Source organism: Ciconia boyciana, chromosome 8, assembly GCF_034638445.1.
Source record: "Ciconia boyciana chromosome 8, ASM3463844v1, whole genome shotgun sequence".
NCBI classification, from domain to species: Eukaryota; Metazoa; Chordata; class Aves; order Ciconiiformes; family Ciconiidae; genus Ciconia; species Ciconia boyciana.
Genome location: NC_132941.1, coordinates 57,726,162 through 57,753,938, shown reverse-complemented (window position 1 = coordinate 57,753,938; position 27,777 = coordinate 57,726,162). Strand labels below are relative to the sequence as shown.

The 27,777-nt window shown below is 39.1% G+C and overlaps 1 protein-coding gene across 2 annotated transcripts in view; it reads left to right on the top strand.

Moving 5' to 3' along the window:
- Positions 1-27,777, top strand: part of ABLIM1 (actin binding LIM protein 1) — a 110,181-nt gene that overhangs the window by 14,468 nt on the left and 67,936 nt on the right. For both annotated transcript variants that reach the window (XM_072869857.1, XM_072869856.1), the window contains exons 2-5: positions 1,197-1,380; positions 4,047-4,156; positions 19,105-19,231; positions 20,400-20,493. In XM_072869857.1, coding sequence (XP_072725958.1) covers positions 1,274-1,380; positions 4,047-4,156; positions 19,105-19,231; positions 20,400-20,493 — 438 coding nt within the window. In that variant the 5' untranslated portion in view covers positions 1,197-1,273. The remainder of the gene's footprint in view (positions 1-1,196; positions 1,381-4,046; positions 4,157-19,104; positions 19,232-20,399; positions 20,494-27,777) is intronic.

Genomic DNA, 27,777 nt, shown 5'->3' with positions numbered 1-27,777 from the left:
GAAATTCAGTCTCCCATCTCCCAGTTTCTCTTCAGAGGAGTTGGCTGTTACAGGATGGATTGCTTTCTGTCTCCTGTGTTGACCAGAAATGCCAATGTAGCACTATGAATATTTTGTTAAAGCAAAACAGGCACCTGTTCGTGATGTGTTTTGGTTTGGGTGAGTAAGCATTTAACAGTGGAAAAACTGCCAAGTCACAGAAATCCTTGACTGGTCCTTTACCCTTTTACTGATAACAATTATTCTTCCCAATAAAGTTGTACATGGCCTCAAGTCTGTATCCGAATATTAGAGTTGTTCATCAAATCCATGAAGTACAAGGAGTATAGTATATAAAGGACTAACACAAGACCAATGCAGATTAGACACTCAAAGGTAATAGTAGTTCTTAGGACATTAATTTGTTCAGAATACAGGTGGGGAATACTCTTCCTATTGGCTTTATTCAGTGTCCAATATACTGTTGTATAGTTTGGCTGCAATATCATGAAGTGTATATAGTGGCAATGCGGCTCGATTTTTAGTGCTTGATTGTCTCTTCACTGCAGCTCTCTCCCAGTATTTATGTCTAAATTAATACTGTAAAATCACCCTGAACATTTCAAAGATCATACTTGTTAAAGCAAAACAAAAAGCATTGATGCAGTGATGGTGAGGCAGCTCAGTGTTATCTGAGGACTGGAGGAGTTAATCTAAACCATACAACATTTCTAAAATATTCATTGTTTCAAAAAGAATCAGCACCTTGAAAGCTTCTTAAAGCACGTGGTAGCAGGAAGAATGTATGCTAGTGTGTAAAATAGTAAAATCTGTACTATTTATGGAATCATATCTTTTATTGTGCTCACCTCCAGTCCCAGAAGTGAAAACAAGATTGCATTGGAACAAATAACTGTTAACATGATTAACTGGATGATGCGAGGTAACTGAGGTCTTGGTGAGGACCAAGTACGTGAAAGTTATGATTATGTAGATTCCTCCAAGGAGAGTCTTTATTACCAGCTCTCTTGTAGCCAGAGAATACCAACCATCTCCTGGGATGTCAAGGCATGTAGTGACAGGAGGAGAAAGCAAAAAATCTGATAGAAGGGAGCAAGACCACCAGGGTCATCTCATTTGTCAGCAGCATAGACTGTTACTGACATCCTTAGTAGGTATATTTTTCCAATCTATCTCTGTGGTTTTTTTTCTTCCAGTGTGTGGCTGTGACTTGGCACAAGGAGGCTTTTTCATTAAGAATGGGGAATATCTTTGCACCTTGGATTACCAGCGCATGTATGGCACCCGCTGCAACGGTTGTGGGGAGTTCGTGGAAGGCGAAGTAGTGACAGCTCTGGGAAAAACTTACCATCCAAGCTGCTTTGCCTGTACTGTTTGCAAGTAAGTCATCCCTTTCAACTAACATGGCATGAACCCAGTACAAGGAAAATGGGGAGAAAGGTATCACCATGAGACCTAAGTCTCAAGACATATTTATCTTTGGGAAGCATTTGGTCAGAAAACACCTGCTGCAAGTCTGACTTTGAGGGTCTTCAAAATACCACTCATTTATTTGGGGGACACAGTTTCTCTGTTACATATAGTTCCCTGTTCTCAGAAAGTTACTCTCACGTATGAAAGAATTAAGTATCAGGCTTACATGTTGAGATAATGAACATGGGTTGAGTTGAGTTCCCTAGTGATCAGCCCAGCCTGATGGGAGAAATGAGGTAAAGGAAAATTTTGGATGGTACAATAGAGAAGTCAGTTGGGCTATAAGAACAACTAAACAATTGGAAACATACTGGAGACTCATTTTCACATCATGTAAGAACATATGGCTTTGGGACAACTGTGATCCCCGTCTTCTTCTCAAATACTATTTCTTGTCCCCAGTAAGAGAACCAGCCTTCAGTTCTACAGGGAATAAAAAGAAGTTAGCTAAGGCTGTGTGGATGGGACAAAAGGTGGCATTTTTAACTTGTATTTTTGTTTAAACTCTCACTAACATATTAATTCAGAATTTAGGAGACTACTGGGCAAATCTTCCACGTGCTCTCATAGCCTGCTCATTTGAGCAGTTCTATCTACTTGAAAATCTCAAACGGGGCTTTACAGCCTAAACTCAACCCAAAGTCCCTGTGCATAGTGTTCTCTATTAGCTGGCTCTAGGCACTGAGACTACGCTAGAATTTAGGCTGTCTTAGCATGTACCTTATTGCTATGGTGATCAGTATAATATTTTGGATACACTAGGGGAAATAAAGCTTCTGTAGGTTTTTATAGGAGTGGCACTTTTTTATAGTAGCAAAAATAATCTTCTACACATAAAGTGGAAGTGATATTATGGTGCCATCATGATTCTACAGAGAGCCAACTGTGTTATGTGTATACCTAACTATTTTCTAAGCTGGAATTAAGACGGCCATCAGGTTGTTCATTTCTGCAGTTCTGAGCCCTGCAAGTAAAGTGGAAGTTTTCTTAAATAAGTTTCAGTGTAATGCCTGAGGGACACATAAGAAGCATCAGATAGAGATGTAGGTAGATTTCATAGAGAGGGAGGACCCAGAAGACAAGGCCTGTTCCTTGGTAGTCTTGGAGGGAAATAGGACGGTGGAATTCTCCAGAAGTCAGAATCTGACAGCAGTCAAATTGTCTGAAACTTAATGCAGGAGGATGACACGAACAAGGTGAATGCAGGAGGATGAACAAGAAAGGCAAGAATCTACATTCTGAGATAGAACCTCCTTGGAGATCCCATCGTATGATGTGTCTGAGTGTTAGTGTGGCAGACTTGTCAGGTGCTACCCTAATCTTCATAGCTACCTCTGATGAGTATTTTAAGTACTTTATCCTATAGCCTGGTACATTTTTCAAGACCTTTTCTATTGAAAGTATTTTGATCGTTTTTCCATTTGGTTTTAAATAGTGTGTGAATTTACTGCAAGTTGGTAATCATATCATGTGTATGTTTCAGTTTTATTTCCCAAGGACAGTGTGAAAGTAGATGATACAGTAATAACAGGACATCAATTTTCTGTACATTGACTTGCATCAATCTTTTTATGTTGAATGAACACAAGATGAGTCATTGTATTAGATTCATGAAATGCAGTATTGCTGCTGGTTTATTTATGGCCCACTTAGGAATGACAGTGGAAAGGAAACTAGAACAATGCCTTAAACATTTTGTTTTGTGGAAACAAGCAGATGTTCGTCTGTTAAGCACAGTTTCGGAGTGAGGTGTGGTGTAGGGGGGTCTGTACTCAGCAGCTAAAGCTACTTACTAAAGATTTGGAGTTACTGAACCTTCTCATTTTAGTGAAATGCTCATACAAAATGTTGTTCATCCTCTGTTTCATACACCAAATAAGAGTTAACAGCAATGTCAACTTCTGCCTAACACACATTCTTAACATTTTGTTGGGTTCAGCAAATAATCTCAATCTTCCATAGCGCATTCAGCCTTTGCCTTTCTCCTAACATCATCTGCACAGGTAGCAATTACAGTGGTGGTTCTGTAATGTAGCTATCTATTTTAAATCTCTAGGAGAATGAATGTGGGTAACATTTCATTTTTTTTTGCAAACTGCTACATCCACTGTAATATAGTCATATATTTCATTGCTGAATACAGATGAAATTAGTGTATTTATGAGCGTCTAGCTCCACATTCCTTTGCTAGCCTCAAGACTAATTCCAGTTCTTCCTTTGAGTTCTCTTCTGTACCATTTTCTATCCACAACATCATGCTGAGACCGTCATAAATGTAACTGTTGTGTCTAAGCGGATTTCACTGTTGTCTACTCTTTAGATAAAGTACGTTTGATAACTTTTTTTAAACCAAAGTACAAGGCAAGTCTAACCTCTGCTCCACTTGCATCCACGGATTGGGTTTATTCCAGTGCCTGGCTTTGCCAAGGCCACATTGCAGAAACTATTTGGCCTGAGTTTCTGTAAAATACTGATTGCACTGGGGGAAGGCAGCAAACTCAAGGCGTAGGGAACAGAGGAAAATTTCTGGCATAACTTTTGCTAAAATACTTTTTTTCTCTTTAACTCTCCAGGCGTCCATTTCCACCAGGTGATCGAGTTACCTTTAATGGAAGGGACTGTCTCTGTCAGATGTGTGCTCAGCCAATGTCCTCCAGTCCAAAAGAACTGTCTGCCTCAAGCAGTAAGTATGCCATCTTCTTTCTGAAGCTTCTCACTTTCCCAGGCTCATCCACATTTGGTTGAAACTAACTTAATGCAATCTTTTGGGTTTTTTTTTTTAATTTTTTCTTCACCTTTAGAAATGCAAACTATCTCTGGGAAGCATCTTTTTTTCTTTCTTTTTTTTTTCCTTCATTAAAAGTGTCTGGTACTACAGGTGGGAAGAGACACTTACACCTTTCAATATGAACAAATGACTTTTCCCCAATGACTGAATTTTTAAACAGGCTGATTTTTCTTTTATAGGCACGGGAAAAGTATCTAATTGATGAAATCAGAGGTTTCAGAGTTGATAGATTTCATTTTTTTTGTGTATAATTGCGCAGGTTTAAGTATTCAAAGGAGGACAGAGTCAGAGGAAATTAATTTTCTTCTACTATTTAACAGATTAATTTAATTAAATTATCCTTTAAAAGGAGCATTGCCGGGATTGTGCTTCTGGTAGACTGATACCACAATGATACTGTGATTAGAACCTCAAGAAACCATGATAAAAAAGAAAGCAGGCAAGTTAAGGGGAAAGAGAGAGAATGAAGAAAGTTTGGGAGGGAAATTAACTTGGCTTGCTGTTGGGTTTTAATGCTTTTAAAAGATAATTTGTAAATTGCTGCCTCTGGTAGTTAATTTTTTAAATCTTCGGGGATTTCTGATTCTTTCTCTGACCGCTGGATTGTATTTAGGACTCTAATCTGTAATGACTTACCCAGTATAGTTTTATAATTCAAAATGGCTACAGATTTCCTTGTGACACTAGGTAGTTTTCCACTGATGTTGGTTTCCTACAGGGAGACACTGTGCATTTTGTACTGGTACTTGGCTTCGAGATCCTAGGATTATAAAGTGCAATGTAAAGGCAAAGTTGGGTAACATTTGTGTTCAGCAGATGAGTCAAGTGAATCTCAGGTTATCCGATTTGCCTGAGAACATGTAATCAGACCCTTAGCAAAATGGAAAATGAGAGACTTTTTTTGTTATCATGCCTTTCTGTCTGTTAAGTGATACTTTTCCACTATAACTGTAGATTTGGAGCTGAAAATGCACAGGCCTAATCAGTTAAGGAAGAATTTAGGAACTTGAAAAAAGCCTTACAAGACTTAGAAATCAACATAGAAATGTATGAGGTACTTCAGACACCCAGAGAATCCTTCTGAGACAAAGGAATGATGTGGAAATTGTATTAGTGGTATTTAGGAGGCATAATTGGCAAGGAACTGCAAGGCACAGGGACCTTGGTCAGTACTGACGTTCTTTTTCTAAGCATGTCACAGTACTGGCTCTGAAACAACTGGTGTTCAGTGACAGATGTATCTGGATCGCGCTACATCTGGTTCTCAAAAAGTGTCGCGTTTGTCCAGCAGTGTGGCCGCTTCCCGGATACGTGACTCCAGGTGCCAAAATGTCCCCTAGGAAATGATGGGCTAAAGTTGTCTGATGGTGAGGAAGCAAAAAAGCTGGAGAGTCACTTCCTGATAGCCATAGCCTCTGACTGAATTGCTTTTTGGGTTCCACACTGAAGTCATAGGTAGCAAGGATTAGGAAACAATCTTCCCTGCTACTTGTTATGAGTTTGGGTTGTTTGGGTTTTTTTAATCAGAATTGGGTCCTGCTGGGCAAGCTGCCTTACCAGTACACACAGCAAGAGAGCTCCTGCTCCTAACAGGTTAGAGTGCACTGCTTCAAAATCTGCAAGTACCTGCCACTGTGCATCTTTTGCTTTTACGGAGAAGGACTTGTAGGAAGATATAGTATAGAGTTTCTGGTCATTTTAGAGCAAAACTCTCCAAAACAGACAAATAGAAGTGAGACCAGCATGTGTTTATAAATTCAGAAAAACTCGATTAAAAGAATAGTAATGAAGCATCCTCTGTCTTCAAAGATACGCCAGCTGCTGCTTTAGCTTTGTGCAAAAGTTGACTTAGATACAGAGAATTCTTTCTTGCTGGCACTGAAGAGTAAATTTTAATTAGCGTAAGCTATTCTAGATTGCTTCCATGTCTCTCCGGCTGGCTGAATCAGACACATCAATTTTTTCTAATGCTTTGCCCTTTTTTGATGGGATGGGGTTTTTTTAATGCAAGTTCTTTTAGAAGAGAATCTCATTCATACTATGCATCTATTTTATATCCTATATTGCTGTCAGTTTCCCCTGATTACTTCCAAGTAGATTACTAGAGGAGGCTTTCCTTAAACAAAGAAAGCTGGAAGTGAGGAAATTCAATAGACTGAAAGTATATCAGGTTTGATTGGTTTATGTGTGTAAAAAGAAGCCTTCTATTCACTAGAATGTCTGCATTAATGTTGACATGCCATTTTCTGATGTCTGTACTTCACATAAATGAAAGGCTTATTGACAGCTTTTCTTGGATGATTTCAAGGAAAATCAAATGCCTTTAAATATAGGGGTTAACATCTTGAATAACATGAACCTGAGTATTGTTATACTCTTTTGTAGTGCGCACCAATGAAAATCAGAAGGAAAAATACTGAAAATTTATTTTCCTTTTTTGTTTAATATTAGTTGGGTCCACGGTACTTATTTATCTTATTTATATTAGTAATATATTTCTTTCACTGCACATATATTACCTGGAACAATTATAGCCATTTTCTTGAAGAAGCATTTCAGTGACTCCCTTTTTATTCTAATTTTCTAAGACAGTCTTTTTCAGTATACAGATGCTATAGAGTAGTCATAATTTAGTCAACTCTATTCCTTAGGCACTGCTAGATGTTCACAGTGCACTAGCTTTGGGATTTTCATTCAGCAGGAAATCTGATACCAAATACCTGTAAATAGCTTTGCAGACAAATGAAGTGGGTGGTGTTCTTTTTTGTTATTGTTTTATTTCATAAGACAGCTTGATAAATGAGATGTGATCTGTAAAGCAAAGTGACTGGGACAGATGTAGAGCAGCACAGAAGCAGGGGACAACTAGACAACACTGACTAAAAGTGTGTTGTTAATGGTTTGGATAGTTCAGGATTTTCAAGATTCTGACAAAGACAGGAATTTATTTTCTTTGGGTCCTGAAAAAGGAGTAAGGTAAGTAATGTATCCCGGTAATTACTATTTATGTTTTAAACAGGGTCCAGGTTTTGTTTACAACATCATGATTGCCTGTTTTTTACTATCTTAAGCTTTTTCTACTTTCTATTGTGTTGTAGCTACATGCTAACACACCTGTGGTTTTTTTATGGTCCGTATTGTCTTTCCAGAGAAGCAGGTGTGCAGACATCTGTTATTTCTAAATTTTAGGCAAGAGTATTGTTGCAATACTTGTGCAACTTGTTTTCTTGGCTATTTGGTGATGGGTGCCCTATCCGCACCACCCCCCCCCGATTTTTACCTTCTTTTAGCTAAGATCTCCTGTATTGTATCTCTGTTTCATCTGTGACAGCCTCATTTCACCGTCCCTCAGTATTTTGTATCGCATATTCAGTGGACTGTTTTTGAAGGCCACCTTTAAAAATCTGCAAATTATATGGGTTTTTTCCTACTTTCATGCTGTAATTTAGAGTGAAGAAGAGTCAAAACCAAAGTCAAACTTTGTAATTTTTTGTTGTTGTTATTATTTTATGTTGTTTGGCAGTTCATGGTTTATTGTTTCCGTGTTGTCAGAGGAGTGATTATTTAGTGGTTACCTCCCTTGGACCTGGGAATTCTGAGTGTAGCTTTTGGATTTTTTCATGCATGTTTTATGTAGCAGGGTAGGTACTTAAATTTCAAGGGTCAGTTCTCTACCAGCAAAATGAAAAAATAATGCTGCTCTAGCTTACTAGTATGTTGTGGTTATAAGGAAATTGAAGATGGTATGGTGCTTAGATGATGCAGTCCTAAGTACTGTACTCCTGCCTGAATATTACCCATTGATGCTAAAGTCATAAAAATTTGAAAATTTCTGTGGTTTTAACTTGTGTAAGGAGAAATTCAAGAACCTAAAGTCTGCCTAAATCCTTGTTCTTCATCCATGTTAGAGTTAGGTACCTTTGAAAGAGTAGTATGAGCTTTATAATACATCTTTCCAGCCCCCAGCATCTCAAACTGTTTTACTTCCCTAGTGGCCAAACTGGTAGTGACTGAGGGTACGTACTCTCTGGATTTCTGTTAGCATTAGTGTGTGAAGCAGACGCAAGTAGATTGGCCACGTTAACAGGCTTACCCTCTTTGATGCTTCTCCATTAGGGCATTTTATCAGTGAATTCTCACCAAGGCAGGTGGTAAGTGAACTGATGTGGACATTTGAACATAAAAATCCCTAGTTTAGTCAGACCTTCATTTTTAAAAAGTACCATGCTGGCTTGCATTTATTCTTGAACACACAAGAGGTGTCATGAAAAGTACAGCTGAGAGTAGAGCAGCCGTAGAGACGTCCCCCACACTCGGGGTAGGCACGTGAGGTGGTGCCAGCAGTCTGCGCTGGTGGAACTCAAACCAGCAGTCTTCTGGCTCAGGGATCATCTTTGAAATTCTGAAGAGACTACGTGTCTTTGAACACAGTTTAATACATTTCCCTCTTCCTTAAACAGAGATTTTTCCCTTAGGCATTTCACTTCACTATTTCCACGATAAAGCACTTCAGTAATAAGAACGTTATGTTACTTCTCTACCTGAGATTGAGCCCTTTCTCTGTTGGTTCCTTGTCCAGGTGCTGGTAAGGAAGTTTTAGTTATTTCTGATTACCTTTTTGCTGAAAGGTTGGATCATTTTAGTGATGTGCATGAACTAATTAAGAAATTGCATTTCAAATGAAAAGTAGGCTTTTTAGATGGATAGGAAAAAGTTCTCTATCCAAAAGAAACTGAAATGTTACAATCGCCTAGCAGGAGTTCTCATTTGAAAAATTAATCTTCTTTTAAAATGATGGTGGAGACTTTCACAGTTTCCTCTGCTTCAGTGACATAGATAATTGTGTCCTATATATATGGCGAGATATCCAGTGATGATACTGTTTGGAAAGAAGCACAGGGAAGATATGTCGACTTCCCTTTCTTTGTAACAGTCTCTCCTGTGAGTTAAGAGCATCACAGTACAGCCAAGACGTGGACCAGGGTTTTCAAAATGGCCAGTGTTACATGTGCATAAAAAATCTTTGGTGCAGCTGTTCCCTGACCAGCCGCTGTCCACGTGGAGATTTCACAATACTGTTTTGCATGTTTGTCCTTGTCTGTTTTGCACATTATGTTCTGGTTCAAAGAATGTAAGTTTTCTGGGACAAATGCTTTCATGCCTATCAGTACAGAGTCTGACAGAGTTGGATCCTGGCTCACAACTGGGGATCTTAGCTCTATTGTGATATAAATAATAAGCTTAATGCTTAATGAACTTGTGGGAGAAAGATACCTTTGTTAATTATTCAATAGCCTTATCTCTTCAAATAAGATGCAGTAAAGCTCCCAGTAAATATCTAAAACTTCCAACAATGTTTCTGGTAATGCTGAAGTAGAGCAGAGCCAACATACCTTACCTAATGAAGAAAAAGGTGGGCAGGAAAAAATGGGAATCATCTTTTGCCTCACTGCCCTGAAAGCAGGGGGGGAAGTGAGGTTGTTTTTGAAACAATGAAGCATCAGAATGGAGAAGCAGCAAGTTTGCTTTGCAGTCCTCCTTTAAACTCTGTAATTCTTAATGAAGTTTTATATTTGGGACATAACTGTCCTTTCATTAGATAAAGATATAGGTGATTATTGCCAGTATTCAGAAATAATGTCTGAGCTGATTTATAGGCATCACAAACTTCTCCATTAGAAGCTAGCTGAGTGGATAAAATGGATGCAAAATTCTTTTTAATCTTAGTTCTTGTGAAAAGTCTGCAGCTAGGATTTGTAACTGTTTAGCCACATGTGACTCAGTTTTCATTATTTTGTTCTTTATCCTTCTTTCCTGAGCTGTCTGAAAACTCCTTCAAGTCCATAGGGAAGACTTAAAAAGTGAAGGGGAAGAGTTGGCTGGCTGGCTATTTGTAAGCAAGCTATCTGCAGTGATTTTTGGCTTTAAAGGTTATTAAGCAACATCTAACACATGATTTTGAGCTAATTCTTAGGAAATACCCTACAATTTCACACTGTGTGACAAAGCTACATAGTCTATGTAGGTATTGTACAAATACTTGGCAAAGATGCGGATAGGCCTTAGTGTAAGACACTGAGCCCAGTTTTGCCTTAAGGGATACACGCTCGCTATCCATAAACTTCAGTGAATGCACTGGGGAACTTAGGCTCAACAATTTTAGTTTTGAACATGCATTTTTAAAATGCAATTTTTAAAATCCTGTGTATAATTTTGTACCTTAAGCGTTTAATATTTTTTGTGTGCTATAACATAAAGATTTTCTTGTTTCATAATTCCTGGCTTATCTGCTAAAGATAGAGAAACAGTCACATATCTCTGTGGCATTCAAGCCTGCATACTGATGTTTAGGTACTGGAGATTCAGTTGAGGATTTTGCGGACTTGACAGAAGGGGCTTATGTAGTCCTATACCTCTTTCTTTAAAAAATTATTTATTTATTTATGTATTTATTTACCATAGAATAAAGACATACCACAGACATCATTGTGGATTGATTTCAAACACTGTGATTTAAATCAGTGATTTTAATCATGGTTTACCTAGGAACCCAGGAAATCTTGATTAGAATAATTGATTGTAACCTTGTTTTACATTTAGATTTTTAATTATAAAAGGATAATTGATAAGCATGAGGATATTCCATATCTGTACACATTTACTTAAACTAATATAGCTCTGCATTAATTAATCATATTCTTTAACATCTGTATTTTTCCCTAATGGCTGTTTTTGCTCATGATTTTTGTCAAGCTCTATTTGAGTTGAAACTGAAATTTAATTAGAATGCATAAAATAGCTTTGTGGATTTTTTTTAATTTCAGAAACTACCTGAAATCTGCTAGACACGTGAAGAAAGTAAATGCATTAAAATATATTTTAGTTTTGGAACTGCTGATTTGTCGAGGGTCTGTAGCTTATAAAACTGTTTACTTTGGATCACCATGTCCTTAAAGATTTTTAAAATGGCAGATCTTATCATACCTGATTTTGTTCATAGACAGGAAAAGGAAAGCAAGTTTCTTGTTTTCAAAGAAAGATCTGTGTTTTCAGATCCCATTTGGATTTTTAACTTTGATTTACTTAAATTTTAAAATGCTGATTTTAAATTAAATCCTTGATTTTTAAATAGCAGTATTTAATTCTCCTTACTTTAATCTAAATTTGATTGTAATAACCTTGCAGGGCAACTACATTTATGACTTAATATATTGAGCATACAGTGGGTCTAAAATTTTACCCTGCCCCCCTTTTTAAGTATAAAATAAGCAAATCAACATGCATGAAATGGTATAAAATTCAGAGAAAATATGCAAATGCAAGCACAGTTCCTTTCTGGCAAAAGTCATTAGATTACGCCTAAGAATATGCAGCTCTTCCCTTGATAAATCCTTCCAATGACACTGGCCCATTTTTATGGTTAGTCCAAGAAAATTTATTCTTTTGAAGAATGTTTGCAAATTTTGAGGCATTTTCATCATTTGAATTGCTTTCTTGGATTAATTTTAGTCCTCGCTTATGTTTCATAACAATGGCTAAATTACTTGAGTAGCCTCCATTTACTCAGCTATTTCTTATTTTACAAGGACGAGTATTTTCTTTTCTGCTTTATAATAAATTGCCTTAGATCCTTCTCTGGAAATGTATAAAGCATTGTTACAGACTAACTTTTGGGTGACAGCAACAACTGTATTGAGAATATAGTTGTGGCAGGGCAGGAAGTTTCTGATTTACGAATTTTCTATCAGAAAATGTTCCTTCACAAAAATTACTGTCTTTCAGAAAGGTGTTTTCAGTCCAGTTTGCCCATTTCTTTTGTGTGCTTTTGTGTTACATGTAAGTTGGGCAGAAACAATTGTGAATAGACTATACGAGTGTACTAAATAAGTATCAGCTTTTATTTTTCTAAGTGTAACCCCATCTTGAACTTGGAATCAAAACATGTCCATCTCCTTAGCTTTTACCGGAGAAGTAGTAATCAAAAGGTAATTCCAAAGAAAGTTCTGGGGGAAGTGCAAGGAATTGCTCAGTAAATGGATGTTGCATGAGGAGGCATCACTAGCTTGGAAAACACAACTATTGGAGGAGATCTCCAGAGATTAGAGTACCTGGGAATTGTCATGTTCAGAAAGCCTGCCAGGTAGTAAGTCAGGAATCAGAGGTCACTTAAAAAGAATGTGAAAAGTGAAGTATTTGTAAGCTAGACCTTAGTTTGCAATGGGTTGCCAGGGCATAAAAACCTTCCTAAAAGTTACCATATGTTTCATTCCTATTGTTGGAGGTTGTACCCTGTTTGAATTACTTGTTTTCCAAGAGTAACAATTGAAAATTACCCAAAATAGTCTGCAGATGAAGAGACACAATGTGCTATCCATGAGCTGGGTGTTAAACAGTGAAGCTCGTTTGATTGCTAACTGAGCAATTCACCTGGGGTACTGTGAGTTGGAATTGTGAATTTGAATTCAGCTGGAAGTATCTTGAGTACTGAAGTGTGGTAAAAGAAATAACAGGGTGAAGACTAGCCTCAGCTTAGATATACCTGGCTGTGGTTTATCCTTCAGAGCAGTTTTACAGCTGGGTCTCTGGGGGTGCTAAGCTGGAAAAAAAAAAATCTTTATCTTTCTTTTGCCGAACAATTAAAAACTGTTCTCTTAGATAGTTTGTAGCACGTCTGCTCTTTCTTCCTCCTCCTATTTCATTCACTCTGTGGTTTTCAGTTCAGAGACCTGTATGAAAGACTGGGTTGAAGAAGGAAGGGACTGAGGTTGCTGTTGCGGAAAAAGGCTAACTTGGTGGTATGTTGCTTGCAGGGACAGTTTGCAGGAGCAAGAGGTTAAAAGGTCAATTGCTTTGGCCTCCTTTGGCAAGGAGGTGTAGAAAGATGTGGAAAGAAGGGAAAGTCCGTTTCCTTTTCCTGTGTAGAAGACTAACACAAATGCTTACATCAATACAGAGGGGAAAAATAAAAACTCCTTTGATAAGATAATGTCGTGTTAACAAACTAGAGTTGGGGAAGAGCATTCATCTTTCCAAATCACTTCAAATTACATCAGATGATGAAAGAGCTATTTACAGTAACGATACATCCAAGATGTATATTAACCCATTTCTTAAAAAGGCAAGTCAATGGTAGGCACTCACAGATGGTTAACAGGGACTTGTGTTGCAAGCAAAGAATGCCAGTTCATGCCATTGTGATTTCTTTCCATATTTAATCAACTAAAATGATTGTATTTTCTTTAAATATTTAGTTTGAAAATATCAATTTTTCCCAACTTGCCATTTAAAATAAACTGTCAAAGCTATACTCTGCTTCCCATGGGAAATTTATTTCCCTCCATTGTACATGCCCAGCCTCTTATTGTTAGATTTCAGGAGTACAAGGCTGCCTGCATGGGTTTGTTTTGCCCTTAGCAAAAGGGCAATAGTGCGTTTTGTTCTGACAAACATTTCCCATTCTTGCATTGGCAAAGAGGAAGGGTCTGGCAGCAGATTTCATTGCAAAATTGAGTTACATACTCAGATCTAAATCCTGGATGTAAAATTCCCAATAGCGTATGTCCTTCTCTGACTTCCAGAACTCATCACTGCCCTGATGATCAAATGGTTATGCTTTAAACTTTGAAAGCATTTATTGTACTGTAAACAGACAAAGTGAGTTTGTGTTTTTAGCTTTGACAGAAATATCTTGATGATCTGGAAAAACCTGCATGGTATCATCAAAACTTTTAATTTTAAAACAAGGCTTTAAAAGGCATTGCCTGATCTGTGGTTAAAGGGTGACTGAGGAAAAACTCCGGTCTTCCTAACTCTATGAGAAATTGTAATTGTGCAACCTTCAAATTGCACAGAAGAATTATTGGGATGCAAGTTGTTTTTCAAGGTGGCTAAAAGTTATTTACAATTTGAGATTTCTTGACCTTGACTTCAGTGATAATATTTGCCTCTTTCTTCACTTCCAAATCACTGTTCCTCGTAGCTTGCTCTTTAGGTCCAGCTGTGTTTGACAATATATTTCTGTGTAAGTCCAGTGAAAACTTGTTTGTTTCTTTTAATAAAAATAATAATAATACCCCTCATCCTGCCCTGCTTTACCTGTTTCAGGGCAGAAGCCTGCTGATGCTGTCTTTATAAAACTAATTTATCTGTGTTTTATAGGGAGGGGATCAGTAACAAAAAGAGTATTACTCCTGTGACTCATAGGGGTTGTGGCAGCTTCAGACTTTATCTAGACATGTGTTACTAATGGCCATCAGGATTGAAAGGAACTTTTTGGTGACTTAATTATGCATCATTAAGTCAGACTGCAATTAGCTCTGTTCATGGAGCTAAACCTGCACCGAACAGACTTAGCATGCTCATGTAAAACTCTCCCTGCACATGACTTTGCATAACCATGTTCATTAAGACTAAAGCAGGTAGAGATTATTTCCCTTTCATAAGTTATATGGGGTGAGCAGGGAATGTGAAATAAAGATAAAATTGCTAGTAAATTTTCAAAGCAATCCAAATGGGAGTGGGTAAAGTTACATGCAGTGTACTTAGGGTTAATACAGCTGTATCGGCTCTGAGCCCAACGCCTGCGCTGTGATCAGAGCTCCCTGCTATTGGCTGAGAGCAGGGGAGGGAGGCAAACGAAGAAAATCCACCGCTTAATTTAGGCAGTGACGAATGGGTTGCTGTGCAGGATGTTTCACTCCTGGATGTCTGGGGTGATACAGACACTAAAAAGGGAAATGCATTTTCTCATCGCATCTTTACAAGCAAGGCGTCATGGATGGCAGCTCACCCTGGCCTATATCTTTTAGTGAGACTGCTTAAGGTGCTTGTGGGGTGCAGGTCTTAATCATATATAATATCATAGTGCTGTGCTTACTTTCCCTTGTCCAGTGCCCCCACTTTTCCATGCTTTGGGGCTGGCTGATGCCACATCACAGTCCTTTTGTCCAGGCATTGGCATTTGCTTTTGTATCTGGGCACATCAAATATGACACCCTTCTGGGCTATTTTATTCCAGAGCTGTGGCTTAAATATGTTAGGATATATCTTCAAATTGAGCAGGCCTAACCAGAGTATGTGAAAGACACAACAGGTATGTTTAAGTACCTCTGGCAGAGAATCGTGTAAGAAGCTTTTGCTTGGCTAAAAAATGGTGCTGTCAGCTAATGCTGTTATGAGAGAGAGTGAATTCAATTTTTATACACAATGTCTGAGCAAGTGGACGTTGCTTGCGGAGGCTGTGGCTGCTGGCGTCACAGGCAGCCCAGGGGAGCTACACCATGATTTGGGTAACTATATGTCCAGTGCTCTCAGGTACAATCTTTTTTCCCTGCTTAGGATGGATTTTGGGGGAATACATTATTTTCCTGGATAACCTTCTAATGATCAGGTCCTTACTGAAGTCATACTGCAGTGCCTTTATTGAGAAATGGCTGTCATATAGCTGAAGATTCTGGGCATGGACACACACATATGAACACGTGTTACTTCCCATTTCTTATGAGAATCAGTGCCATGGAATGTCTAGTCTTAAGCCTTCCTTCAGCTCAAATGTAATTCCACATAGTGTTTTTAGTGGTATACTTTTCTTTAGATCATAAGTACATATAGGAACTGTACTGCTCACTCTGCATTTTAACCAGTACACTGCACGTTCCTCCTCCTCCTCTTTGTTATACTGGCACAGCTGAATGCGTGGATGTCCAAGGAATGGGAGTAGGGAAGAATCTGGGTTACATGACAAAAAGAAAGCACAAGAAAGCTCAAGATCAAGGGGTGCAGTCTGTTAGACCCAGGTATGAAGCCAGTGAGAATCATGGTGGGAACCATTGCACAAAATTTTGGGAAGGGTTTTCAGATTTTTTTAGTACGAGTCTGCTCTGGCATGTGGTTGTGGACCACTAGTCTTACCTCACAGCCCTTTTATTTGCAGCGTGTGCTGGTTATAGGTTAGGCTGATGCAGATTGTGCTTAGTGTGATACTGAGATCCTGCCTGCATATGCTGTCTGCTGATGACATTCAGCCAAAGGCTTTAATGTGCCTCATGCAGGCCTGAGATCATAAATGGCTTTTATTTGTAGAATTTGGATGAACAAGTGGTCTTTTCTTATGCCAGCCCAGCCTTATTTGCTTTCTATTTTAGGAGATAATGATAATTGCTAGCTTCTCATGTATATACCCAACTGTTTTGCCAGAGTTAAAATCCATTTTAGTTAAAAGCCATCTCAGCCTAATAAGACAGTACTGGGCTATTAGTTTACTTTGATTCTAGACGTTCAACATATGAGTGATATTAGCAGAATGGAATAATGATGTTAATTTACTCTTGCAAAGCACTTCAGGGAACCCAGAAAGAGTAAGTAAATGTCATTCTTGCTATAGAATAATAAAAGCATGTTATCAACCCCTTGTATCACACATGAGCACAAGAGTAAGTGCAGCAACACCACCGTTGGCTTACAAGAAGCAATTAAACAGGTAGAGCTACTTCATGGATCCCTACTTCCTCCATGTAACTGGTTTTGGCACTAATAACGATAAAGATACTGGACTAGGTAGACCTTTTGTGTAAGGCAATTTTTCTGTTCTCCTTCAGAAATTCAGTTAGAAGCAAAACTAAGTGCTTTAAAAAACTCTTCCTTGGTTCCAACTTCAAGGAAGCTTCTTGGATAAAGCTGAAAAAAGCATGGAAAATACAGCAGATTTTTTGAGGGATTAGTGTAACAGGGAATGTATCACAGTTTGGCAGGACCCCAGGTCAGGAATGTGGAAGCTGGCACACTAGGGACAAGCAGTAGTGCTAGGAAGCTGAGAAATGGGTGCTGCTTAAAACTGCAGTTCAGCACCCACTGAGACTGGAGGAAAGATCCCATTTGTTGTCACAATCGGAAGGCAAATTGCATGGTTTCAGATTTAACATAAGAAAACGCAGGCTGGGAGGGACCTTAAGAGATGACGTAGTATCCTTCCAAAACCAAAGGCAAGATCAGTGTACCAAAGCCACCATCACAGATGTTTGCTTGTGCCCTCCTCAGCTCCACGCTGGAAATTCCAGAGCCTCCCTCGGTGACCTGTTCCAGCCTTTGCTGTCGTTATGGAGTGGCATGGAGCCTTGAGCTGGCACGGAAGAGCAGAGGGATCCATTACATGCTGTCAGTCCTTGTCATTTCATGATTTCAATTTGTAACATTTGTCCTCTAGAGCAAAGTCCTAGTATTAGGACATCTCAGGGTTGCTTTTCAAGTCCAAGTCGTGTCAACAGTCTGTGACTTGCATTTTATCACAAGATACCATGATGCCTAGTCCCTTTTTTAAAGGAATTTGAGGAGAAGAACGCTGACAGAAAGAGGGAGGTGCTGCAAATGGTGACCTGGATAGCAGGAATGCACAGCATACATTAGGGGCTCTCTTGGCTCATTATCCAGCAAACAAAAGTCAGGCCCTTTAGTGTCAAAAGGAGTGACTGTCCTCTCATTATCAGTTGTGATAATAAACTTGGACTCACCCTTTTGCAAGGTGCGGTGTTGCGTGGGCTGTAACCCATGAGGAGATGAAGATTTTCAGGCTGTACCTGTTCACTCAGCTTGAGCAGTGCAGCCAGGATGATCTTTTCCCTGGTGCCTGGGCTTGAACTGCTCAGATTGCTCTGTTCCTGTTGGTCTCGGTTTGTTGCTATTTGTTGATGTTTCAGGCATGTGGAGAGGATGTTACATTCACCAAAGGAACACCAAGTTTAGGGATAATAAAATACGGAAAATCCTTTGTTCCAGGCTATCTCCTCTGAGGCTTCCATGTGTGCCTGAGCTGATGGGCATTCCCTTTCTGCTTCACTGGTCTTCCAGGCCTTCCCTTCCCTCAGTACCTCTGTCCCCTGAGGCTGGGCACAGAAGCTGTAGCACAACCCTTGCAGTTCAGTGCTGTCTGCCACATCAGTCTCTTCAGATCTTACCATGTGCTGAATTGCCCCTTACCGGGAAATCTCTTTGAGTATTTTATGTTTGAAAGGAGACGAATGGGAGCTTGGGGCTGAGCCAAAAATTTCTGATGTGACATAAGACATTGTGGCATCCTCTGGGACGGAGGGCATTCAGTGCTCCTGGCTTCAGGTTCACGTTCTGCCATCAAAGAGTCTTTCAGAATCATGGTGAAAAGTCAGTGTCGACTACCAAGGTAGTACCAAAATCCCTGAGCGAGAGTCCTTATGCCAGTTAGAGACCATGAGAACTACAGTTTGCCACAGCTGCAGGTGGAAGAGAATATGCCCTGCCATGCAGCCTTCACTGCTGTCATACTGCTGTCACCCTTTCCTTGGGTCCTGCCCGAAGAAAGGTCCCTTCCCCTGGTCCTGGCTGAGGTGCGCCACCGCCCCGGAGCTGGGTGGACGCGTTGGGCTTTGCTGCCACCCAACGGGGACACGCAGCATCCTGATGGTGCTCGCTCAGGCCTCCTTGCTTCGCTTCATGTACGCGGTCAAGATCTTGCTAAAAGCAAAATGAGAAATAACACTGATTGCTTTAGAAGGCAGGAACTTTTTGCAGTGATGATTTTTGTAGCTCGTTCCTAACAAAATCTGAAGTTTGTACAGAGCTTGCCTGGCAGTCTTTGAATCATAAACAGCATGAAAAACAGAAGAGGTACTTTCCCTCTTCTACTGAGTGTGTCTGTAATGACAAAGATTGAATCTTTGTACAGGACCTGGGAAATGTTTGAGGAAAGGAAGATGTACCTTTGCATCGCTGTGTAGTTCTCCCCTTTGGTTATCAAATGTTGCAGTGGGTGGGTAGTAATGAGGGTTAATGAACCAAGTAACTGACAACAAATGCGCTTGTTTGTTTATTTGCAGATTGCGCTGGCTGTGGAAGAGACATAAAAAATGGACAAGCATTGCTAGCTCTGGATAAGCAGTGGCACCTGGGGTGCTTTAAGTGCAAGGCCTGTGGGAAGGTCCTAACCGGGGAATACATCAGCAAGTAAGTAACCTCTGCGTCTCTTCTGTACCCTTGGCATGAGTTCTTGTTGCCAATGGAGAAGAGCGTGCAGCAAAGTTCACCTTTCGAAATCCGGTCGTGACCACCTTTCCGTATACACCAAAATCTTTGTTCCCAGTGAGAGCTGAGTTGGGAAAGGAAAGTAAACTGAAAAGTGCAACTGAAAGGTGGTGTTTAGTGATAGTAGTCTATATTTAATACCAGTATGGAAAGGGGTATATCTCCATGTTCCCACAAAGGATTAGGTGAATTCCTGCATGTGTTTTCTGTGTTAGCCAAATAAAGCTTTGCTCCGTTTTGCTTTCCAACATGTGATTTTTAGGAAAAAAGTAGGAACCTGTCCATTGCTTGCCTTTGCTAGAGAGTAGAGTAAATGTGATGATGTGATTGACCTGACACTGTATTTCTCATCTCCATATAAGAAACCAATGAAGAGAGTTTTGAGCAGAAGGAAGCGTAGAAAAAGAGAATAGGGAAAAATGGGGTAATGATGAAATAGAGGGAATGAAGATACAGTCTCTGTTCCCCCCTTCAAGCATATAACAAAGAGAAAAAATAGAGAAACAATGTATGTTTCACAAACCTGTTATTGAGAGGTGTATAATATTTCATAAAAAGTAGCATCTGTAATTTCTCAAAAGAAGTTCAGTGCATGAGAAATACTCCTAAGCTGATTAGTGTTTCCACTTTTACTATATGTTCCTTATTCATACTAAAGAACTACATAACCTTACACTTAAAAGTAACTGCTTATACTCTTGCAGACTACCAAAGATTTTTTTGCTGAAGTGAACAAAAAATACCTGTCTATGATAAAGACTGTGATCTCCTCTCATCCCCATGGACATAGTTCCACTGATTCCCTAGAATTGCACCACCTGTAAGTGTAGAGAGTCTGTTCTAAAGAATGAGATTTACTTCAGTGGTTTGTACTGGATGCCTTTTCTTGATGGGAATTTAAAGAATAATTCTAAGAGGCACTAATGAGAATACAATTTTTTTCTTCTACTACAAAATATTTCCCTTGAATTCTCTCCCATGTGCCTACTGCTGTGTGTAGGAGTTCCAGACAAGACGAGGGAAGAGTGTAAGCCATGCTGTAACCTGTTTATTAAAAGGTGTTTTGTAATTTGTGGATTTTCTTTTTCAGAGATGGTGCTCCTTATTGTGAAAAGGACTATCAAGTTCTTTTTGGAGTCAAATGTGAAGCGTGTCACCAGTTCATTACTGGGAAAGTCCTAGAGGTAGGTGTTTTGTAACCTAGAGTTTAAGAATTGGGACATGTCCCATTATGTACTTATGCAACTGCAGAGAATACAAAAATTCTCATAGGAAAGTTTCTTCTGCTGATTTTAGAGCAAAATTGCTAGTTTTCAGACATATTTTCAGTGTTTTAGCTTTGCAGTCATCAGGAAAAGTATGTGATATAGAATTAATTGCACTAGTTTCTATGGATCCGTGGTTTCTATGTTTCTCTTTTAACGGTGATATGCAACGTCTATTGCACTGCTTATTCTGTGTCAGATTTGATATATTTGTTAATGACTTTTGGCAACCATAAGTTTGCCAAAACTTACAATATGAGATTTCTCTTCTTAAATGAGGCTAGATGATCTGAATGATGCTGAGAAGGTGAGAGGGAGAAATTTGCTGGAGAGGTAAATTATATGTTCAGAAACGAGAAGGCAGAAAATATCTGAACCATCTCTCTTGTTGACTCTTAGTTGGAGTCCTCAGCGTTCTCACTGAAACTGGCCAAGTCTTTTGAGAGATGTGTATCTTTAGTTGTCAGTACTGATCTCCATCTCCCATGGCTGTGATGAGTCCCCTTTGAGCCGGAATCCCTGAACTATGCATGGATCCCTCTGTGTCATCACTGAAATGTTTAAGGGCTAAAAATGCAGAGGACCTTCCTTGTCACACTGTCATTGAGATATGAGAAGCAAAACCGTTCTCTTCTTTCCCTGTAGGAAAATCTGTTCAATGGAAAAAACCTAAGCTTTGAGCTCATGTCTGGAGCTGGGCTGTATGGCTTGACTCCAGCTTTAGTGATTTTTTTAATAGTCCACTTTTCCTGGAAAGAAGCCTTTATATAATAAAGTTTGTGGAATAAATGGGGAATCACAAAGAACTTCAGTTACAGGTGTATTTTGTGAAGAATCATGGAATCATAGAATCATTAAGGTTGGAAAAGACCTCTAAGATCATCTAGTCCAACTATCAAGAAGAAACTGGATGTACTGTATGTTTTACAGTGAATAACAGAAAATAAACCTGAAAGTGTTACGGAAATAAAAGCAGCTGGAATTTGCTAGTGAATGTGTATTACAGGTTCTCTTTGTGTCCCATCTACTACAGATATAAGACTGTGTCAGCCCTCATATGAGAAGTTTCAGGTTTGACATAAAGTGGTTAACAGCTTGTGGTTTTAGTTCTGGAGGTTTCTCTGGTTCAGTATTGAGAATATTAACCAGGGTGGTAGCCACCAAATGAGGGACTTGGAATGCATGTGGGCACCTGGTGCATTTGTCACTGCATCTACTGGAAGGAAGTACAATTTTTTAATTAGCCAGACTCTTAGTCTGCCTCCTTTGCCATGTGTATCTAATTCCTTTGGAGACCCGCATAGATAATTACTGAGAACAGTCTGAGTTTTCCCTTGAGTAGGAAGACTGTGTCTCTGGGTTTAATCTAGTGGTCTGCTACCATCTGCTTATCTATTCCCATCTACTGATGAGTTTTTCAGTTTAGTACTATGGATTGGTGACACCATAGTTGCATTCCAGTGCAGGAAGCACTGCAGGAGAGAAGTAATTGGATTTGTGAGATTGGGAAGCATAAAATAATTCTAACATTGTTTTAGATACACATGATAGGTTCTCTCACCTACAAGCAATGCAACCTATTCGAAAGTATAGAGAAAAAAAATGATAAAAGAGAAGGTTATTAGAGTCTGTGGAGAGCCAGGAAGAAATAAGCTATTCCTATTTGGAGCCTTTTGTGTAGTGGATGTGACTATTGCAAGGTTGCACTCATGTTACTCTTCCTAGCATCAGTGAGAAAGAAACCTAGCTTTTTGAGAGGCTTGTGAGCTGTATCCTTTCAGAACTGAGTAAATTGAGATTAAGGAAAGATTAGTTCAGTTGAACTAGGATTTATCTGTCCATCATAGTCTAAGCTAAAGTTCAGGTTATCAGAGACATTGTGTCCTGGGCAGACCTTTGATGCAGTCATTCTGGCCCCAAGGTTGGTTTCTCACTCCATAGTTCTTAGTATTCTGATGGCTATTTATTATCAGAGGAGGAGACAACATTTTGCTGAAGCAATGAACATGTCCAACCTCTTACAAGGATCCCCCTCTTAGAAGAGTCAAAATCAGATAAAAGAGAGAAAGATTTTTCCGTTTGACCTAGCCCCTGCAGAATCAGAATATGCTGATGAATTAGAAACAGACCCTTTGAATGATCGTACCAATGCATGGAAATACTAGGCATGCATAAGTTACACATAAGTTCTTACACATAAGTTCTGTGTAAGACTAGAAATTTTGCTTGAATATTTGTGGCTCTCATTGATTATCAGAGGCACAACCCATAATAATACAGTAGAGGGCAGCAGTAGTTCTCAATATACAACTAAGACCAAACTCCTCTAAAGCCTGTAGAAGTTGAATTACTCATATAGTGCAACTCTTTCCTGATCTGTTTAAATGATATTTGAAGGCTGACTGCTATCTGAAAGGTGTAGATTGGACAAGTCCTTAGAAACTTTCACCAAAAAAATTAGAATTGTGTAGTCAGGGAGGCCATTCAGACATTGGCTTAACTGCATTACAGTACATATTAGCAGCCTGGATAGTCCATTAATAGAGTTCTCCAGGTATCATCTGGGAATGCAGATGCAGGAGAGACATTCAAGCACTTTCTGTCATTAGGTGGTGCTTGAAAAGATTAGAAAATACAGGTGAGCAGCTAACATTCAATAATCAGAGCAATTTATCAGAACTGTGGGCTAGTTTCTTGGCTCGTCCTAGAAACCTTTTACACTGTCAGAGATGCACAGTTCCAAAGGGGCAGTACTAATGCCTCTAAATTAGACTAAAGGAACTAATGAGTCAAAACTTAGGATGAGAAAATCATGTGTCAGCACATGTGTCCCCTTTGGGCAGAAAAGGTAGTCTAAAGGATGGGGTCAGAGCATAACATAAATCCTCTGGTAACAACGGAGATGAGAGATCGGAAGCAGCCACAAGGCCATGGAAGATAATTCACAGAACAGGATGCCACAGTTCAGGGAGGGCTGCAGAACTATTTGAGGCAGGACGATTCACAATCTCCTTGTCTGGTACAGGAAATCACCCACAACCTTTCAGTACACCTGAAGTTTTAATTTAGACGAAGCTGGAGATTCTCACAGGAGGATTACTGTCTTCCCTCTTTGCTTCCTTTGGCAATGTTTCTTTGGCAAATTTGGGTATTTTTGATTATTTGTATCATGTGGGTTGTCTCTTGTCCTGCTGCCTGTCTTGGGAAAGAAACCGCGCTCTTGGTGTGATGTAGCACAATTATAGGAACGGTCTAGGTAGAGGTTATGGCATCACTGACCAGACCAAGTCATACCTACTAATGTCCAGTCGGAAAAAAACTAAAATACTTTGTATTTTGCCTTTGTTAATAAAAATGGTAGTAGTAAATTCACTGATCGGTATCTTTCATTTTATTTGTCAATAAAATAATTTGTTATGTCTGGAGCAGAGTATACTATTTAATCATCTTCATCCAAAGAAATTATTAGAAGACATTAGAGGGAAGTATATAGTACATTGTATACAAACACTTCCCTCTAATGGATCAGAAGTGATTAGCAGCATGCCATTGTAATGCTGCTTTATTTTCTGCTTATTCTTATTACATCTGGGACAGTCTAGAGAAAAACTGAAGGGAAATGAAAGCATGAAACTTGGCTTTGGGTTCACAGAGGCTGGTGGTATCTATTTTTCCAGTAAGAGATTAAGTTTTTATTTAAAGAGAAATTGAGATTCTTTGCAATATTGCAGGCTTGCAGCTCCTGCTCATTTTTGTCCCTCAGTATGGCTTAGCACCTGTGAAAAATCAGGCTTTCAGACTTCTACAATGAGCAGGCAGCAAGAGAGACAACCACTCCTGATGTGGACCTAAGAGTCTTCATCTCTATGCTGTGCCTCTGGTAGGCACCCTCAGCAAAGCCTGTGAGAAAGGCCAAGGTTTGAGTTCAAGCCTCGAGAGGATGGACTCTCTCCAGCCATTCTGTAGAGGTTATGCCTCTGCTCAGTTAATAAATGCATTACTAGAAAAACAATACTTATTTTGCTAATATCCACGTACCGTGGAAGAATGTTCTTTTTTCTAGGCCATAGATCTAACAACTTTCAGTAGCCATGAAAATATGGAAGAAAAATACCATGCGCATTTAAGTGAACTCAGATAATTCTCATGATTATTTGGCGCACAACCTTCTGTGACAAATAGTCACAGATGATAGATGAGTGCATGCCAACAAAATAAATGTGATAAATATCCAATATGAAATAGATATTGCAACTTTCTTGAGCGTACAGGATACTTTAATACTTGAGTACTTCAGGATAATATTGTCAAGGCAACAGAGATCAGTGTTCTTCCTTGGGTTTCTCCAGCAGAAAGCAATCTTTATGTATTAAAAATTACTCATTTCCCATTAACTCTGGTGAAAAACATTTTTATGAGGCAATAACGGCATAGTGAGAGTGAGGACTTTCACATAGACTTTCCACTAAGCTGTTGTTTCCATAGCTTCAAGGCTTGCCTATTGAATGATGCCCATCTGATCCTAATCCTGCTAATTTCTGCGTAGACATGTGTAACTCCACAAATCTAGGTAAACTTCAGCACATATTTAGGTATTTGAAAGATGCTGGCCTCAAATAATTTTTGTCTAATGTGGTTATCATACACAATATAACTATTCCTCCAGGGCTTAATTCAAAATATGTTAAATCAATGAGACCTTTCCATTGACTTCAGAGAATGGTGGATCATGCCTATATCCATGTAATTCATCTCTGCTTATCTAAAGTGTTTTACAAAACTTCTTAGTAGTATTCTTTTAGTTCTGCAGAAAGAAGACATCAGGGCAGAAACAGGTGGATAATTTGCATGAAATCATACAGAAAGCCTGAGAATAAGATTCAGGTCTTACGATTTTCACTTTTTTGGGCTGTTATTGATACGAACAGGATTTGATCTCATGATCTAGGGATCGAGATGTATATATCTACTATCAAATCCCTCAGCCATCTTGCTACTCTACCCAGTTATTTTAATAATACTACTTGCTTAATATTCATTTGCAAATAAAAAGCCACTGCATGATTTCTCCTGGCTGTGCACAGCTCGAGTTCCTGTTCTGATGGGCTGCTGCCTGCTCTGTGCTTGTTTCCTGTGCACTGTTGAAACTTGCACTGCACCTTGTAAGCAGTGGCATAACGCCATTTTAACAGATGGACCTGAAAAGAGAAATGCCAGGGCACCAGAAGGCTCCCTTGACTTCAGCCTGCAAGGTCAAGTTCTAAATGTGGTTTTGATATTGTAATTTATGCTGAGCTTCCCCTGATTTTAAAGAGGAGTAGTCATTTAAGATGTGGTATTTAATGTGAAGGAGGCTTAGTACTTGTAGATCCTGTTACTTTAATGTGCCAGAATTTTAAGATGTCTCATCTGTGCTGCAACTAACTCTGAAATATATCAATTCTGAGACACTTTGACTTCTGAGTTAGAAATAAATAATAATTATTATGTGGGGGAAAAAAACAAACAGCAAAAGCTGCTATGGTTGCGTAAGGAAACTGTATCCATATTTAAGAGGCAAAGAATGTGAGCCAGAGGAGCCTGTAAGTCTTCAAGTATTGTTTTCAGAGCTAGATTTAGAAGCCTGTGCTGTGAGGGGTTCAAGAAGTTTCTGCTGATTCTTTACATGTGAATGAGTCTGTTCTAAATAAATAAATAACAGATAAATGACAGTAGCAACATTGCTGGTTCCCATATGAACTGTAAATGATTTATTCGAACAACGGCTGTTTATGCTGTCCAAGGATGTGCCTTCTGCCAACACTTAACCATGCAAGTAGCTTTGCTCATGTGAGTATTAGTATTCAGATGCTTCAGTTGATTGACTTTCAGGGAAACTCGGTAGCCTACCTGTTTAAGTAATTTATTTTAAGGTGATTTAGGCTCATAGCTCATGTGAAAACATCACCCTTCTCTGCAAAGATCTGTGCAGTACAGAGTTCAGTTAGGTACTTCAGTACATTCATGCATCTGCTCCTGTGGTGTTATACCGGTATGCTTTCTAGATTGAGGAACCATGTAGAGAATGTCTTAAAACCAACAGAGATTTATTTCAATTCCATTCAGAAATGTTAAATGAAAGGCTAACATATATTCTTCTGCTGAATGAAATATTTAGCAAGGCTGTTTTCATAGTAGTTATGCAGGAAGTATCACAAAACATGTCATTTACTGGATTTTAATGATGCAACCTGTACTGGTAATACAGGTTGAGGTGATGAAAAATTTTAAACACTTTTATAAATGAAGCAATTGATGAATTGAACAAAGACTGATGATATGATGGATCCAAATGGGTTCGGTTTTGGTGGTATGTTAAGGTCGTGATAAAATAATATCCCTGAAGAATGTATTACCGTTCTGTTTTCATATCACTAGGCGTCTCCTGGTTTGGGTGTCCTACAGGCTTGGGAGAGACTTTGCTCTCAGCGAGTATCTCCCAGTCACCATTGTCATCTTCACACGCCATAAAAATGCAGGGGAAAAGGCTACACAGCAAATGAGAAGAAGCAGTGGAGTTTAGTGCATGCTTTGTTAGTTCTGTGATTTGCTTTGTTTGTCTTTAATTTTACTGCTGTTACAATGAGAAAACATGAATATTTTGCCTGAGTGTCCCAGGTAAATGATAAGAAAAAACAGAAGCACATGCTGTGATCATTTGCTCTCTTAGTCAGACAGGTATTTACGGCAGACCACAGGGCTTTTTTTTATTATGGAAAATACCTGTTGAGAGATCAGATAGGGTCAGTGCACAGGGCCCACTGTAAATTCATCAAATGTTCATAGAGTGTGTCTGAAGCATCATCTCACCCAAAATGTGCAAACAGGATAAAGGGATGCAGGTACTAGTGTGAGAAGTGGCCTGCATTAGTCTGAATTGGACTACAATACAATCTCACTGTAACTAAGTGTTTCTGACAAAACTAGACTAACACCCAGGAGGCTGTATAAATTCTTCAGGAGCTGAGGAAGTAATATTTAATAACTTCCAGAGAAAGAGAGCGCTGATTTCATACTCAGCAGACGCCTCTCCCCAAGGGAAAAATGTTCTGAGTTGTATCAACATCAAATAGTGACAAACAAGTGATGAGAAATGGTCCTGCCCTTGCCTGGGCCAGTATTCTTCCCCGTTTTGCTTTTTCAGAATGGGTTGGCCGGGTTACT